At 35.9% G+C, this 15,727-nt stretch overlaps 1 protein-coding gene across 3 annotated transcripts in view; it reads right to left on the bottom strand.

Moving 5' to 3' along the window:
- The window catches only part of LOC5579871 (autophagy-related protein 13 homolog), a 128,052-nt gene that overhangs the window by 78,608 nt on the left and 33,717 nt on the right, over window positions 1–15,727 (bottom strand). For all 3 annotated transcript variants that reach the window (XM_021839845.1, XM_001664283.2, XM_021839846.1), the window contains one exon: window positions 1,262–1,619. In XM_021839845.1, the coding sequence (XP_021695537.1) occupies window positions 1,262–1,619 (358 nt within the window). The remainder of the gene's footprint in view (window positions 1–1,261; window positions 1,620–15,727) is intronic.

Genomic DNA, 15,727 nt, shown 5'->3' with positions numbered 1-15,727 from the left:
ACTAGTTTTGAATTAAAAGCAAGAGTTAGTAAAGCTGTTTCAAAGTAGAACTCTTCAAATCATGGTAATTAGTGTTTTAAATTGAGCCAAGAATCAAATCCATTCAATCGAACGTGCTGATATTTTTTACCGTGTAGTAGAATGGAGGACGCACTTGACTGGTTCGTTTGTTACGTATCTACACACAAAGATGGCAGTGACGCAAAGTGGGTTTTTACCAACTGCCCCGGGGACGATTGGGTGCAATGACTCGGCAAACATGGATCATGCTGACTAGGCATATCACTGGATTTAATAGAAATTAGGAAAGCGCTTCCCTCGTGGCTAAAATTAGACTTCATACAACTTTGATGGGGGGGCTTCCTTAGCCTTGTGGTAACGTCCGTGCTACAAATTGAAACCATGCTGAAGATGTATGGGTTGAATTGCAGGTAGATCCAGAATCTTTTTCGTTGTGAAGTATTCTTGACTTTTCTGGGCATTGTGACTGCTACATTATATACGAAAGCGAATATAACAACATTGGCAAATAAAACTACATTAATAAATTACTGTGGAAGTGTTCATACAATCGTTTGCTGAGAAAAGGGGACGCTATGCCAAGAAGAATAATGAGGAAAAAGAAGAAAAAAATAATGTTTCAACGAATAAATAGTAATAAATGGTTAAAATTAAAAAAAAAATGGTTAAAATTAAAACATAAATCAATTGCAAATATGAAGAATGGATAACGTAAAATAATTCAGAATTTATTGCAAGGTCAGATATTTACCGATGAAATTTCATGCTGCCAATAAAGATATTAGTAAGTAAGACTAAATTGTTAATGTTACGTGATGTTTATGACATTCTACAGCGTTGTTTGTGAATCTGCAATGTAACATAAAAAAGCCAACAATGAATCATCAAAGATACTTTTCTGAATATCTCGCACCACGGCCTTCAGGTAATTTTGATTTCTCTGATACAACATAAGCTCTCTGGCCTTCTTTTACAAGGGGAGGGGGGGGCATCTGAGAAGTAGCTCAGGGAGTATGGGGATGCCGAACCACTAAAACCAGCCCATGCACTATTAGTGAGCGATTCGCGATGAATTGCTCATGTGGTTTACAGAAAACACAAACATTACCAATGGCCTCAATCTCCGGAATCACCTTACGGTATTTCTTCGGGGAGTAGCTGTGACTTTCGAAAAAGCAAAATACAGACGAACCCCGCTCACATTTGAAACCCAATGTAAGAAAAAAAACAACCTACTTACCCAACTGATGGGTCTGCGGCTCGCCAATATATATCCGATAGAAAATTTGATACGAATCCGCACTCTGCCGACGGGAAAGTTTGTACGCGGGAGTTGACCGTGTAACCGAAAGCAAAGACTTCAACAATAGTCCCATACGATTGTACACCGAGTGTGTAGTTCGCGACGCCGGGTCGCACTGGTCCGCCTGTACACTGAGGGACCAAACCTCCAAAATCATATTATCTCCCTCCACGGTCTGGAGAGAGATTTCTACGCACAACGGTAATCGCGTGACGATCGATTCATGTTGACTGATTTGAAGCACTTTCTTCGTTTCCGCTAGAACGTCCGGCTGGTCGACGATGGCGATGTTAAACTGTGGATGGAGAGAAAAGGACACCGATTAGTACACGAGTGTTCAACAGCGGTTCTACAGAATGTTAAGCCTTTGTAAACGCACGCGACACAACACCAGACGGCGCTACGCCCACATAAGCAGCAAGTGGTGTTGGCGGGCTTTACCGTTACCGGTGGCCGGTGAAATGTATGTTACTTGGAAGTGTATCGATTTTCCGCACGGATGAGTGGATGTGCGCGCGTGCTTTTCGCCACTATGGAAACTAGCATTCGGAAAAGGTGAAAGGAGGCGAGAAAAATGAAGCCCCATCCACCCACTGACTGCCTCTTTTGGCCGTACACTTGAACTCGACCTTGGTTCCCCGTAGAGCGCCATGGCAATCGTTGTCCATAGTCCATGGAAACAAATACACCCAGCGAAATCAAAATACAGTCAACTTTCCTAAATCGATGTTTTATATTTCGATATACAGTTAGAGAACCATAGTGAAATTTGATTCTTATGGTCAGAGAATTAGAGAAAAGGAACCAGGAAGTATTGAGCCATTGATTTAGAAATTGCTCCAGGGATTCTTATAGAAATTCGCGAAAGGATTTTTTTTTAAATTTCTCCAGAATTATCTCTACGGATTTGATCCAGAATTTTTCGGGATGCCTCTTGGAATTTCTCCAACGATTCATGCCGACATCGAAGATTCAAAATTCAGGAAAATTCACAAATGAGTTATACATCAAAAATACCTAACTAACCACTAACCATTTTGAATTCGGTGATGGTTTTCAGAGACTGTTCTAAAAATAATATAAATTTGGTCGGCTTTCAAGGGATTCATCTGATATTTTTTCTATCAGTACAACTAAGAAGATATAAAGATAGAAGATAAGATATCTTGTTGTGTCTAAGAAGATATCTTGTTTATTCATGGAATTCATTCAGAGGTTTTTCCAAGAATTCATGCAGATATCCTTATAGTAATTATTGTACAAAAGGTATTGCTTGAGGATTTTTTGAATATTTATTTCAATAACTTCCTGCAAGATTTATTTCAGCAGTTACTTTGAGCAATTGCCCAAGTATCAGAACAGGCTATTCTTCAAGAAATCCGCCACAGATTTGTCAAAGGATTTTACTCTATTTATGTCTTGAAAATATTTTCAAAGGTTTCTTTTAAGGATTTTTCTGTTTTTTTTTCAATCATGTTTTCTTTAATTGCTTCGCAAATGTTAAATACAGAAGTTAAATGAAAAAAAAATCTAGAATTTTCTCCAAAAACTTTTCAAGTAACAAGAATACCGCCATGTATAACACCAAACGTTTATGTGGATTTTCTTCCACAAATACCTCTATGAAAGCTTTAAGGTGAAGATCAACCAAAGTCAAACCTCAAATTTTCAAGAGCACGAATCTGGAGAACTGAACATCCGTTCAGGCTGAAAACTTAATCGATTGATCACTAGCTGGTGGTGACCAATCGATTAAGTTTTCAACTCAAACGGATTTTCGGTTCTCCAGATCCGTGCTTTTGAAAATTTGAGGTTTGGCTTCGATTCATCTTCACCTTAGAGTAAGGAGTGTATCGGAAAATATTCGCAAACATTCAAAGCAGTATATATCAAAGCATAGATGATTTTTTTAAACCTGTTTTTTAAGCAAATCTTCAATCAATCTTCTTTTTAAAACAAAAAAAATATTGTACAAAATTTATTTTTCGAAATAAGATGAACATTTATATTAAACGAGATAAGATGAAAGGGTTATTCTATCAGAAAATAAGTTTCCTTCATAAAGCACGTAAAACGGATTGAAAAAATATTGTTCCAAAACTCAATTATTGGAATGAAGTCGATTTCAGAGAGTCACTTTTTTGTAATCAAGCTTTGTCAAGTAAAGCGGCAATTATAAACAGTACGTTTTTTTTATTGTGCCTCGTTTGGCATAAAGTCGTTTGCCATAAGGTCGTTTAGCATAAATTCATTTGGCATAAAGTCGTTTGACATAATGTTCGTTTGGCATAATGGCAAGCTGGTAAAGGAAGTTTGCACTTAATAATAAAGATAATGATTATAGAACATTTCGTTGCGGATCAAGTTTTGTTCCAGTTGGGACGTAACACTTGATGAAAATTACTTAGTAAAAGAAGGAAAAAAATATTTGCGAAATATTGAAAGCTCCGATCCTAAGATCTATTATTGAAGCATAATGTAAACATAGCCTATATACGAGAGCAAATTATTTTTCGTTTAAAATGTTCAAGGTTTGGAAGCAAAAGAAAATCTTCTCACTGTATAACTCGAATAAAAAACACATTTAAAAAAAAATGTGGCGATATTTTTGATCGATTCAATGACAAGTCAAAATGTAAGTCAAAAACACCGTCTATTATCGAAAGAAGGGAAAATATGTGATTGAAATAAAAAAAATTCAGCATATCTCGAAAGGAGATCATGCATTTGCAAAACATATGTTGAAATATTACCAGGTTCTAAAGTAATGATCCACTAGCGCAACTCAAAAGAAAAATCAATATTTTAAAGAAGGGTAATTTCAAGAAAAATAATTAAACACTATTGGCAATAAGTTTCCTATGCCTTAGTTTATTTAAAAGCATATGATTGTTGAATTAAGCGTCATTTTTGTATCAATTGACTCCCAAATAAGCCTGATGTTGTCAGTGGGATTCAATAAAAACGTAAAATGAATGTCTCCTTAAGAAATTCTTGGTTTAAGACTCATTATGCCAAACGACTTTATGCCAAACGGCTTTATGCCAAATGACCTATCATTTATTTTTTTGCTTACGTTATTTTATAATTAGGTATAGAAGCTTTTCCAATCAATATTTTGCTGTTTCGTTTCAATAGTGTTCGATTGAAAAAGAAAATCAAAAAACAAGGTGCTCAAAAATCCACTTTTTCGGTTTTTGAATTGGCTCTCAAATGCTGGTTAATACATTTCTCCAAATATGTTTTCACTCTGTCATGACAATTGTGCCACAGAATATATTAGCATGAACAAAAGTCATTTTTCTTGAAATTTTACATATTTTTCACAATTCAATTTTTTATAGGTGTGCAAGATTTTCTTCGCTATCTGTTAGTAATATAAAAAATTTCATACACAAGTCATTTATTAAAATCATCTCCTCATTATTTTTAAAACATATTTTTTTTTTTTTTTTTTGAGATTGTTATAAATGTTTGCCACTACTTTTGGATACACTCCTTATGGCTTAGAGACTAAGCGTTTTCTAAGTATTTTCATTGGAACTCTTGAAAGGACGTCTACGGGGATTTCTGTGTACATTCAGACTAGATTTCTCTAGATTCTGCTTCAATTTTATGTGGAAATAAACCCTCAAGATAAGACCATAGGATTTTTTACTACAACAAATTATTTTTCCAGGAGTTTTAATGAAAGTTCTGTAGGGAATCCTTCAAAAGGTTGTCTCAGTATTAGCCAAGAGATTTTTCTAAGAATTTCTACAATTATTACTTCATAAACTTTTCAAAGATAAATCCTTTAAGTAGTTTTCAATGGATTTTTTTTCTAGCAAATCTTCCTTGAATTCCCAGAAATATACTTCTGAGAATATCTCGTGGAATTTCATCAGGAACTCTTTCAAAAAACTTCTCAAGCATTTCTTCAAGATTTTTACCATGAATTCTTGTACAATTAATCCTAAGACTCCTCTAGAATTGTTTGCAGGATTCTTGAACCATTTTTTTTTCTTCAGCTTCCAAATTCTTCAGAAAAATATCAGGTAAGGTACCGTGGGGTAAGTGGATACAGAAAAATCAATAGTTAGCTTCATTGTTATGTACAGCTGACGTGAATAATGTAACTCAAACCTTTTTCTGTGGATAACAAATAAGGGACTATTATACTTCAAATCGTCATTTATTCCGATTTTTCTGATTGTTATGTATTGAGTATGAGAGACTTAAAATTTTGCGCCAAATGATCCACTTGTCCCACAATGGTGGGGTAAGTGGATCACCATTAAAAAAAATCTGTTCTCGAAACAAATGTAGTGTGATTATGTTTAATAAAAATCATATAACTCTCGTTTTTGTTATTAGTGCTAGTAATGTTACATTTGAATACTTTAAAATTAAAAAGTATCTTTATTTAATCAAAATATAATAAAAAGTATGTATATATTAGCTCATACTAATTTGAACAAAAAAAATACATTGTAAGTTGAAAACTTTGGAGAAAATTCATCCATTTATACGCATAAGTTATACAGAAGTATTGTAAGATAATTCCTAACGATATTTTCGAAAAACACTCTTGGTTTAAAAATATTAGTTACATTAATTTTTGAATAACAAACTGTATCGTTCTATTTTATTTATGAATATATCTGTATCATCTGTCTAGAACAATTTATATGGTCAAATAAGGTACGATACTATGCTTTCGATTGGAAAATTAGTATATTTTGCTCTTTTACAACTCAACTTAGATAAACCACGAAAAGTTTCGTGTGAATTTTGAAATTATTATTCTTTTTATATTTTTTTATACCAGAAAGATTAAAAAAATCGTTTAGGTGGATTAATTCAAATTTTGTATGGTCAATTTGACAAATTCAAGCTGGGAATGGAACAAAATAAAGGAATACAACATTTGCGGATATTAAAGCTTATTAAAATTCTCGTAAGCAGTCTGCCAATAAATGATAATTATTCTTGATCCACTGCCCCCACCCCATTGAAAAGTAAGGGTAAGTGTACCATGTCCAATATATTTGTATTTATTTATATAAATGACATATTTTTCATTGTGATTCATTCAATTAGAACTGAAATGCTCACCATGTGTCCAAAAAAATAATAGAATTTGTTTTTAGACAGATATACAATGGATTTTTGATTGATGGAAAACAATTTTCAAATTAATTACTTTTTGCAGCTAACAAGTTTGCTTGTGTTAGTGTACGTGTAGTACCAGTTTTGCAATAGTATCAGTGTGGGCGTAAAAACATAACCTAAAACGAAGCAATGGTGCAAAAACATTCAACATATTCAAGTATTTATGCTTTATATTGACAAATGACCCACTTACCCCGCTGATACACTTCCCCCACTGTACCTTATACATAGAGACGACCCAGCTAATGGCTGAAAGTCTCTTCGATAAAGATAATAATAATATCAGCTATACTACCAAACATGAAATTGATCTAGAATGACAACAGTTTTTGAAAGTTGCTCCAATTACAGTGAAATCTCCATGAGTCGATGTTCCATGACACGATATCGACTCTTGGAACCATACTAAATCCAAATGTTCATGGTTTCTATGATGGTCCCCTCAAACGGCTTTTCAAGGCATTCGTTTCCACAACTCGATATTTCCATGAGTCGATGGTCTCTTCATATAACGACTCATGGAGGTTTGACTGTATTCCTACAAGGATTTATTTCCAAAGTTTCATGCAAGAATCACTGCAGGGATTTCTCAAGTCACACTTTTCATATTTTTTTCACTGATATAACCATGCATTTTTCCAAGGGATTACTCAAGGAATTCGTCCAGAGATTGTACTACTCATATCTCATTCTTGAGATTTTTTACGCAAAGTACTTTTTCTTTGGTATCATGCTAGAAAAATCACCTTCCTAATGTAAATAACAAAATTGGATTTTGGCAGATTTACGATTGGTTTTTATGATTGAATCAGTTTTAACCGCATGAGCGTGAGCATGTCATGCGTGAGTTTTGAAAAGCATATCTCAAATGAGTTTGCTCTCGCGGGAGAACTCTATGATTGAGATTTTAGTGTGAGTCTACCAACACGGTGCTTTTCTCGGTGATTTTTTTTTTGAAGGTTTCTCCTGCATCACCGTCACGAATTGCTCAACGTTATGCTCTTTGGATTTAATTATAACTTTTTCAATAATTCTCACAATTAGCTTCTGACCTGGGATCGAATCCCATCCCCGACATAGTCACTTATGACGTAAAAAGTTATAGTGACGACTTCCTTCGGAAGGGAAGTAAAGCCGTTGGTCCCGAGATGAACTAGCCCAGGGCTAAAAATCTCGTTAATAAAGTCAAACCAACCAACCAACAATTAGCTTCTCATTTATCAGCTTTCTTTTAAGGAGTAAGCAATTTATCAGAATTATTTCCATCTAATGTTATTCATAATAATTCATAATAACTTGAACAAGATAAACAAATTAAAAACATATATATTGTGAAATAGTGCCAATAAAAAGTTTTGCGCAAAAATGGGTTGAAAAAATCGGGTAAGTAAGGGAAAAGCACTAATTTTCGACCCACAAGAAATCTGTGCTAATTTTCGGATTTTCATACAAAATAGGCCAAAATCATATGTATAGGTTGAGAATTAATGCTAGGCCGAAAATTTGTGCTCTCCCCTTACTGTTTTTAGAAACAAAATGGTTCTATTGGTATGAAATCATTTAAACTTTTCCAAAAAGTGTTTAATTTTATTAAGTCATATGGAAGTCATGATTTCCGATTCAAATGATAGGGATGTTTAAGCCTCACAAAGATCATTTTAAAGAACAAACGCTGTTCAAGCAAGTATCGATAAAAATAACCTTGAAAAAAGTACTATTGGGTAACTCATGAGTCTAATCATCTCGTAAAAAGCTTATATTGTAACTAATTTCAAATATTAACGCGACCAATGCAGTCAAATTCTAATTGTGATTGTATTAGTTAAAATCTTGCCTTTTTATTAAACGTCAAGGCTATTTCACCTTCAGTTAGTATGGTACGGCTTATAAAGACTGGTTTATGAACCATGTGATCCTTTGTATTTGTTTAAGATTTGATTGTTTAGTATTCGGAAATCATGTTACACAGCACCAGTCCAGTTCAACAACACTAAAACATTCAGTACGGCATAATTTTTGATGAAATGTTTTGAATTCAGTCAATTATTCAATTGAAACTCGAATGGTACTATTTTTATTTCGCACTCATTTTTTCATGAATCTTTGCTGACATGTCCTCAAAATAAAACTCAACTACAACATTCTTGTTCAGTCGAGGATGAATTGCCAACTGGTGATCTCGTTTCATGCTTATGATAACACATTTTTATCGTGACAACGTTCATGTAATTTTCAATCAAAATATGAATAGTTCGTCACAACAAGCGTCGACATACATAAGACTGGCTGTTTCATACAACTTTAATATACATACACATACCTTTCTTTTTTCGTCATTACAAAAAATAATCTCTGAATAGATAAATCGACGTCTTTTCTAATCTTCTACCACTATATTTTAACCAAGAGACAAAAATGCTAAACTAGTTTTAAGAATGAGTCGTATTTTTCCTCCATATCGATGGATCTCATCAGCGACCAAAGGTGTCTTCCAGAACGTTTCCCTCTCTCACTAAACAACACCCTTCTCGTAATGATTGTGGAGATGCAGAGGTATTGTCGGTCTGTAGAAGCAACAATCATTACACACTAACATTCCTTCCCCATACCAACTGATTTGGATCGAAGTGCGATGCTTACTAGTTCCGATCAATCACACAGTAGCAACCATTGACATGTACAGTCGGTCTATGTGCTGTGATGTGCTAGCAGCAAAAACAAAGGTTGGTGCTATTTTGATTTCACTGAGTGTAGCTACACATGAGGATTGTGGTTTGGTCTTCTATTTAAAAGTTACTTGTCTATTTTCATTAGCAACGAAAGTGACACTAGCCCAGCAAAAGACACGACGATGCGACTGACCAGCTCGTATTAAGTGATCCAATCGGCCGGACAGGGGTAACGTGAATAAGTAAATTAGATGATGATAATAGCTCAATTACGGAACTTATCGGAAAAAGTTCAGGAAGGCGTGTGTGTAGCCAGTGGACCGAATGGAGTTTTCCATGCGTAACTGCGGGATGAGGCACAGAGAGATGTTGGCTCCAATGTTGAAAGCCTAATTAAATTTCGGCGAAATCTACAGTATTGGAAAATGTTTTACAACTTTTTCGATTTTCATTCAAAAATTCCATACTGTTTATTTCAAAATATGAAAGGCGTACACATAAAGTGTCTTCAGCGTATTTGATCATCTCAGCTAAATGCATAAGTTTGCTCATCAACATCGGTCCATAAATAACTTCTCATTCTAACCCTCTGAAGTTGACCATTTTGTGAGGAAAATCTAAAATGTTGCTAATATATAGTCCAATACTGTACATATCTGTGGTTTCAGAAAATAGGGGAAAGAACGCATTCATGTGAGAACGGAACGGGGCAGGCAGATATTGTTTAATAACCGGAACGATTCAAAATCATTTGAAGTCAGTCTTGCAGGGATGATCGGACAGTATGTGAAGCTGAACGCAGGATGGCCATCCTAATGAAGTGCATTCAAAAGCCCACATATTTTATTGGGCTGCAATACCGGACAGCAACTGAAGAGTGCCGTTTTATAGGGGCATATAGAAAGCATAGATTTACCGTCAAACCTTCCTGAGTAGGTGTCATGATGTGATGGAAATGCTCAGTTTACAAAACACATTCATAATCATTCATCAATTGGTCTTGTCTCCAATAATGTTCGTCACAAAGGCCCAGTTAGCTATAGCGATAAAGCGCAGCTATTCAACAAGTCCAAGCTGAGGGTGGTGGTTTAGAATCCCGCAGGTTGAGGGTCTTTTCGTATAGGAAATTCTCTCGACTTCCCTGGGCATAGTTTCTTCGATATACACAAAAAATATTATTTGGCAAAGAAAGCTTTCAGTTAATATATGTGGAAGTACTCATGGTCACTAATCTGGGATGCAAGATTTGTAATGGCTTTAAGAGAGGCTTAAGAGAGAAAAAGAATTGACTTATGATGAAAAAAATCTTCTCGGCAAAACTGTACGTTACACTTGTAACAAAAACAGCAATCAGTCGAAGTAAATACTAGAAAATCTATTTGGATAAGAATTACAGGCTTGTTTCATGGTTATTATTTTGTTTTTATTGTTGGTGATTATCGGTATCTTTAATTTGTTCTCACGTTTGAAATAAAGAAATGAAGAAATATTCAACGTGATTGACTGATGCGTTACTCAAATTATATGATAATACTTTTGTTGAGCTACGTCCGGTACCTACCGATAGCTCAAATATTACATATTACTTTCCAACAATGTTACGTTGTAGACAGTAGCGGATGGCGCCATTGCTTTTATCAATAAGGTTTACCTCAGATCGCCTGAGAGAGCAGCGGAAAGTTTCCCATCATATTTGTAAACATTTTTAAGCGTTCGTACGTATGCTTTCCTCGATTGTTTGACTTTTTGAGATTGATCTGTTGTTGCCTAGACAGCGATGGTGCGCTACTGTTCAAGACGAAGATCACAGAAAAATAACGAAACTTCCAGATTCTGTGGAAAGTTACATCCAAGCTTACATCTCGTGAAGCGACCGTGACCTATCTCGCGTCGGTAGATTCCACAGTAGCGTTCTACCGCTGGTTGATCGAGTTGCGATAACATTCCATTCCATTCCAAACATATGTAATGGTGGGTGGCACGTTGCAAAACACTTGGAAATTCCAACCAGTCTCTCTTATCAAACCAGATTTCCCTATTCAGAACCAATTCTCGGAATCGCCCTTCTAGATTCGATACGCCCAGTCGATATAGGGTTCGTGTACCAGTGTTCGTCATCGTAAGGAAAACTATTTCTTTAAACTTATCTTAATGACTTTTGAATACTGTCAATATCTGAAAGGAAAGCTTTCAATCCAAATAAACTGGACCGCTATTCTTAATTTTGATTCCGGAATTCACTATCTCCATTGATTTCTTATGGGAGGTGGCAAATTCAGGAACACCATGGCAAAAAAAGTGCAAAGGAGCTGGATTTTTTTACAACAAAATTTAAGGTTTCTGAGAATATTGCCACATATTTTTTTAGTGATTTTATGAATGCTAAACATTGTATGGCTTTTTGTATCGCAAATTATCGTGTGGGGGTGTAGAAAATTGGTACTATAGTGAATACCAGTTCATACACCCTAGTCGTAGTTGCTACTTCTGTATGCAACTTAGTATCTGTCGCCATGATCGGCCTTTGTTCACCCGGCTAAATAACAACATTATTCGTCTGGTGGTGCAAGGGCAAAAGCGACTGTCTGATAACGATATCCATTGACTCCGACAATTTTTTCCAGTCATACGAAAAGGATATCCAAACGTGAAGCCCCGGGTTTTGTGGATGGACGTGACTTACGTGCTGGAAGCTTCGGGGGTTTCTAGAAAGTAAACAACAAATCAATTGAGTTCTAACGTTCTAAACAACCGCAACGAGGACTGGCGGAACGACGTGCAAGATTTGACACAACCGCACAAGCATGTCGTCGCCTCAGTGTACACTCGACTCCCGCATATTTAAGCGCAAGTTAACGGATGTCGTCACTTTATCAATTTGTACGCTTCTTGCCGGTTGGCGTAGCGATCAAAGTGCGAACAAATGGGAAATGGTTTCTGCTTTATACGTGATTATGCGTTGGCTGTTGGCACCCAGTTGAATTGTTTTATATGCATTGTGGTGTAGACTTCGAACGGAACGAGCAAATGTAGAGTGAGATCAATCGTTCCATTATGATTATAGGATTTCCTTGCTACTCTAAGTCATTTTTTCTTGATCTTCTGCTCAGGAATACAAATGAGGTTGCTCCGGTAGAATCTCCTATAGAAAAATTGTCATGAGTCTGGATATCATCTTTTTCTGAAGGGGTTCCATAATAAGCAAAGTTTATAATAGAATTATTAAGAGGTAACTGTACGAAAAATACTGCATACTATTAAATCCATTCATATTTTTGTTAGAAATGAGTAGAAATAAAGATCTGTAAAGTGGCTGTTAGGTTTTCTGTGATTCTATACCATTACCCGGAATACCATTACCCAGAATGCAATTTACCGGAAGACCACTTACCGGAAAGTACCATTACCCGGAAAAACCATTTACCGGAATGCACCATTTACCGGAATGCACCATTACCCGGAAAGCCAAATCTTCAATTTTCGACGAGCTTTATCCCCTTTCTTTAATGCTCAGCACAAATTAAACACTTTCTACAAAATTTGATCCTATTCAAACTGAAGCTAGATTCCATTGCCAATTGTATTCTACATTTATAAGGTTTAATCACCGCATGGCTTTGTTATTATGAAAATTTTTGGCTTGTTGTTCACACATATAGCCCTCTGTTAAAACAAATTTTCAACTTCTATTCATTTCTCTCGTCGCTCGCTTGCGATTCTATCCATCTTGTCATTTCATTACTTTCGTTCCTTTCACTCTGAGTATAGGTACTGTATTCACCGAAAAAAGCCAATAAATTTTCATAATAATACTTTTTTCAAAAGACATCTCCAAACAGCTATGGACCAAATATGTCGTCCGTCTCGCTGGCATTACGACTCAACTGGGACAAAGCCTGCTTCTCAGCTGTTCTAGGAGCATTTCTACAGTTAATTGCTGAGAGCCTATGTCAACCGACCATTTTTGCATCCCTTCATAGTTTGACAAGTATGTAAGTACTCTAGCTCTGAAACGTCGACAAATTTGCCAACCAGAAATAGTTTTGAATAGATATAGATGATATAGATCGGAAATCTATGTTTTCAAATTCAGGCTATAAAACTAAACATTACAGGTAATGATAGAAAGAATGAAAAGATTATTAACGAGGTTAGTACAAGTCGAAAATATCGCCTAACAAATAAGGTTAAAACAAAAAGTTAAAACAGTTTAGAATCCAATTTTAATACTGTATCAAAATAAAAAAAAAACATTGATCTTGCGAGGGAAGCAACATGCAACAGTGCAATTCTCATTTTAGCTTTATGGTTTGAGAAAAGCTAAAAAAATCAAATTGCAACTAAGGGGTCTATTTTATAAATCGAGCAATTTCATGAGACTCGCTGTTCATCAAAGCAAGCATGACTATTTCAGATGTCATCCGTCGACTTCATTAGTAATTCAGTCACATAGAGTGACTACCGTTAAAAACTCGAGTAACAGAGTTGTGTCGAGTGAATGTTATGGTCTACAGTGACTCCAGTCGAGTCATTGTGATCGACTCGACATATAAAATAGGCCCCTAAATGTGCTTTAGTGATCAAGAGTAGGGCACTATGGGGCTCTGCACAAAAATGTACTTCTCTCTTTCACTCTTTCATGAATTTTTTATACAACAAGGCCAGTAAATGTCAAAATCCCATACAAAATCAAAACAATGTAAAGGCCTATGGGGCTCTGTACAAAAATCATTCGGTCACTTTTACTCTTCTGTGAAATTAGTAAACAACAAGGCCAGTAAACGTCAAAGTCCCATGCAAAATCAAAACAGTGCAGAGCCATTGTGACGTCCATCTTTGGATTCCAAAATATTAAACCTCAATAGATCTACTTTTCCTTTGAATTTGCTTGATTGTGCTATTTTTCTTCGAATGTCATACCTCTGCATGGCTGTATCTCAAATTCAAGGCCAGGGTGATAAACTAGAAAGAACAATAAGCAGCATAAGAAGAAGATATTTGGAAATTTTCGAATAAAACCATTTTGCCAAAAATGCCGAGATTGGTGGAAGTCAAAAGAACAGCCAACCAAATAAAGAAGGGTGAATATCAGATGACCCGAAATGGGTCATTGTAGAAAAAGGGATATACGGGGGTTTTGTATTCGGTTGATTGACGTTTGCGGAAATGACATTCGGTGAATTGACACTCGGCAAAAAGTAGCACACCCAATTTAACATTTATTATTGGGCACTTGGAGAACCGACGGTCGCATGTTAAAAGTAAAGTTACATAGTTGTAGCCAAATTTAGCCAGTTCAGCCAGGTCAAGCTGCAAAGATAAATTGGAAGAACAGCTTATTTTTAAAAGAAGGGTGAATTATCTATGAAATGCAAATATATGAAGATAGTGCATATTGGCATGATCAAGTATGAAGATATCTTAGACTCCTCTTCGATGCTTATCTTTTTTGAAGCACCCCCTGTCATTTTAAATATTTTTAAGTCAACATACTGACCTGAATGACTGTAAATCGATTAAAAGGAAGTTAATGAAAAAAGTCGAGGAATGGAGAAATAATTTTCCGGTAAATGGTCCTTCCGGGTAATGATTTTCCGGTAAATGGTTCATTCCGGTAAATGGTTTTCCGGGTAATGGTTTTCCGGTAAATTGTATTCCGGGTAATGGTTTTCCGGGTAATGTCGGAGAACCGTTTTCTGTATGTCTTTAATCGAATTAAGCCAGGAAAATAACAATAACAATAAATTTCAGATCTACACTAGAAAATTCCTTCACAAATCAAACCATCTGGCTTCTCCTCGCAATAAAATTCCAGTTATGAATCAACTTTCCAGCAGCCTTTCATTGTTCGCCATGTTTGCCCACAAAGCCAACAGAAACCCGACCAAAGAGTCTCTTAACTTGCAACTCGTAAACATATAAAAAAACGAGTCTTGTCTTGCGTAGGACCATTGCACTACTTTTACGGATGCTGACAGTGCGAGGGCGAATGCAATGATAAAAAAAAATGACACCGCCATTTATGGTCCTCTATCTGCATGGTGCTGCTGCTGCCAGAGGCAAGAATCGATCCACGCTCAAGACTAAAGACGGGCATCGTTCCGGAGCCTTTTATGAGATGTAAAATGACTTCTGAACCAAATGGATTGCGAATGGGTTGGCGCCATTGTGGAGCTGCAGTTAATGAGTTTGTAGCACATCCTGTAGGAATTTTTAATGAGGAATGTGACGAGATTAGTCTGATCACGTGTTTTTGGAAGAAAATTGGTGTTTTTTATAATCAAATCAACTCAAACTTTTTTTGGTTTGTTGCTTCACATTATAGACGTCCATATCGTGAGAAGACCCTCCGAAAATTATGCATGCATAATCATGCAGAAATATTCGGTACCATGACTCCACTGTTGACACTTGTGGCATGGAGTGGGGTTCTTGAAATCACCTCCAAGTAGAACGCAAATTGTTTCATATTCGTCTCAATATTCACTTTAAAGTGTCCTAGTGTGTATGTTCAATTGGATTTGAATCAAGCATAAGCATAAGCACTGATGACCGTACAATTGGTAGTTGCTACTCCGTG

The sequence above is a fragment of the Aedes aegypti genome, chromosome 2, assembly GCF_002204515.2.
Source record: "Aedes aegypti strain LVP_AGWG chromosome 2, AaegL5.0 Primary Assembly, whole genome shotgun sequence".
Taxonomy (NCBI): Eukaryota; Metazoa; Arthropoda; class Insecta; order Diptera; family Culicidae; genus Aedes; species Aedes aegypti.
The sequence above is the reverse complement of the archived record's forward strand: the minus strand, read 5'-3'. Positions and strand labels throughout refer to the sequence as shown.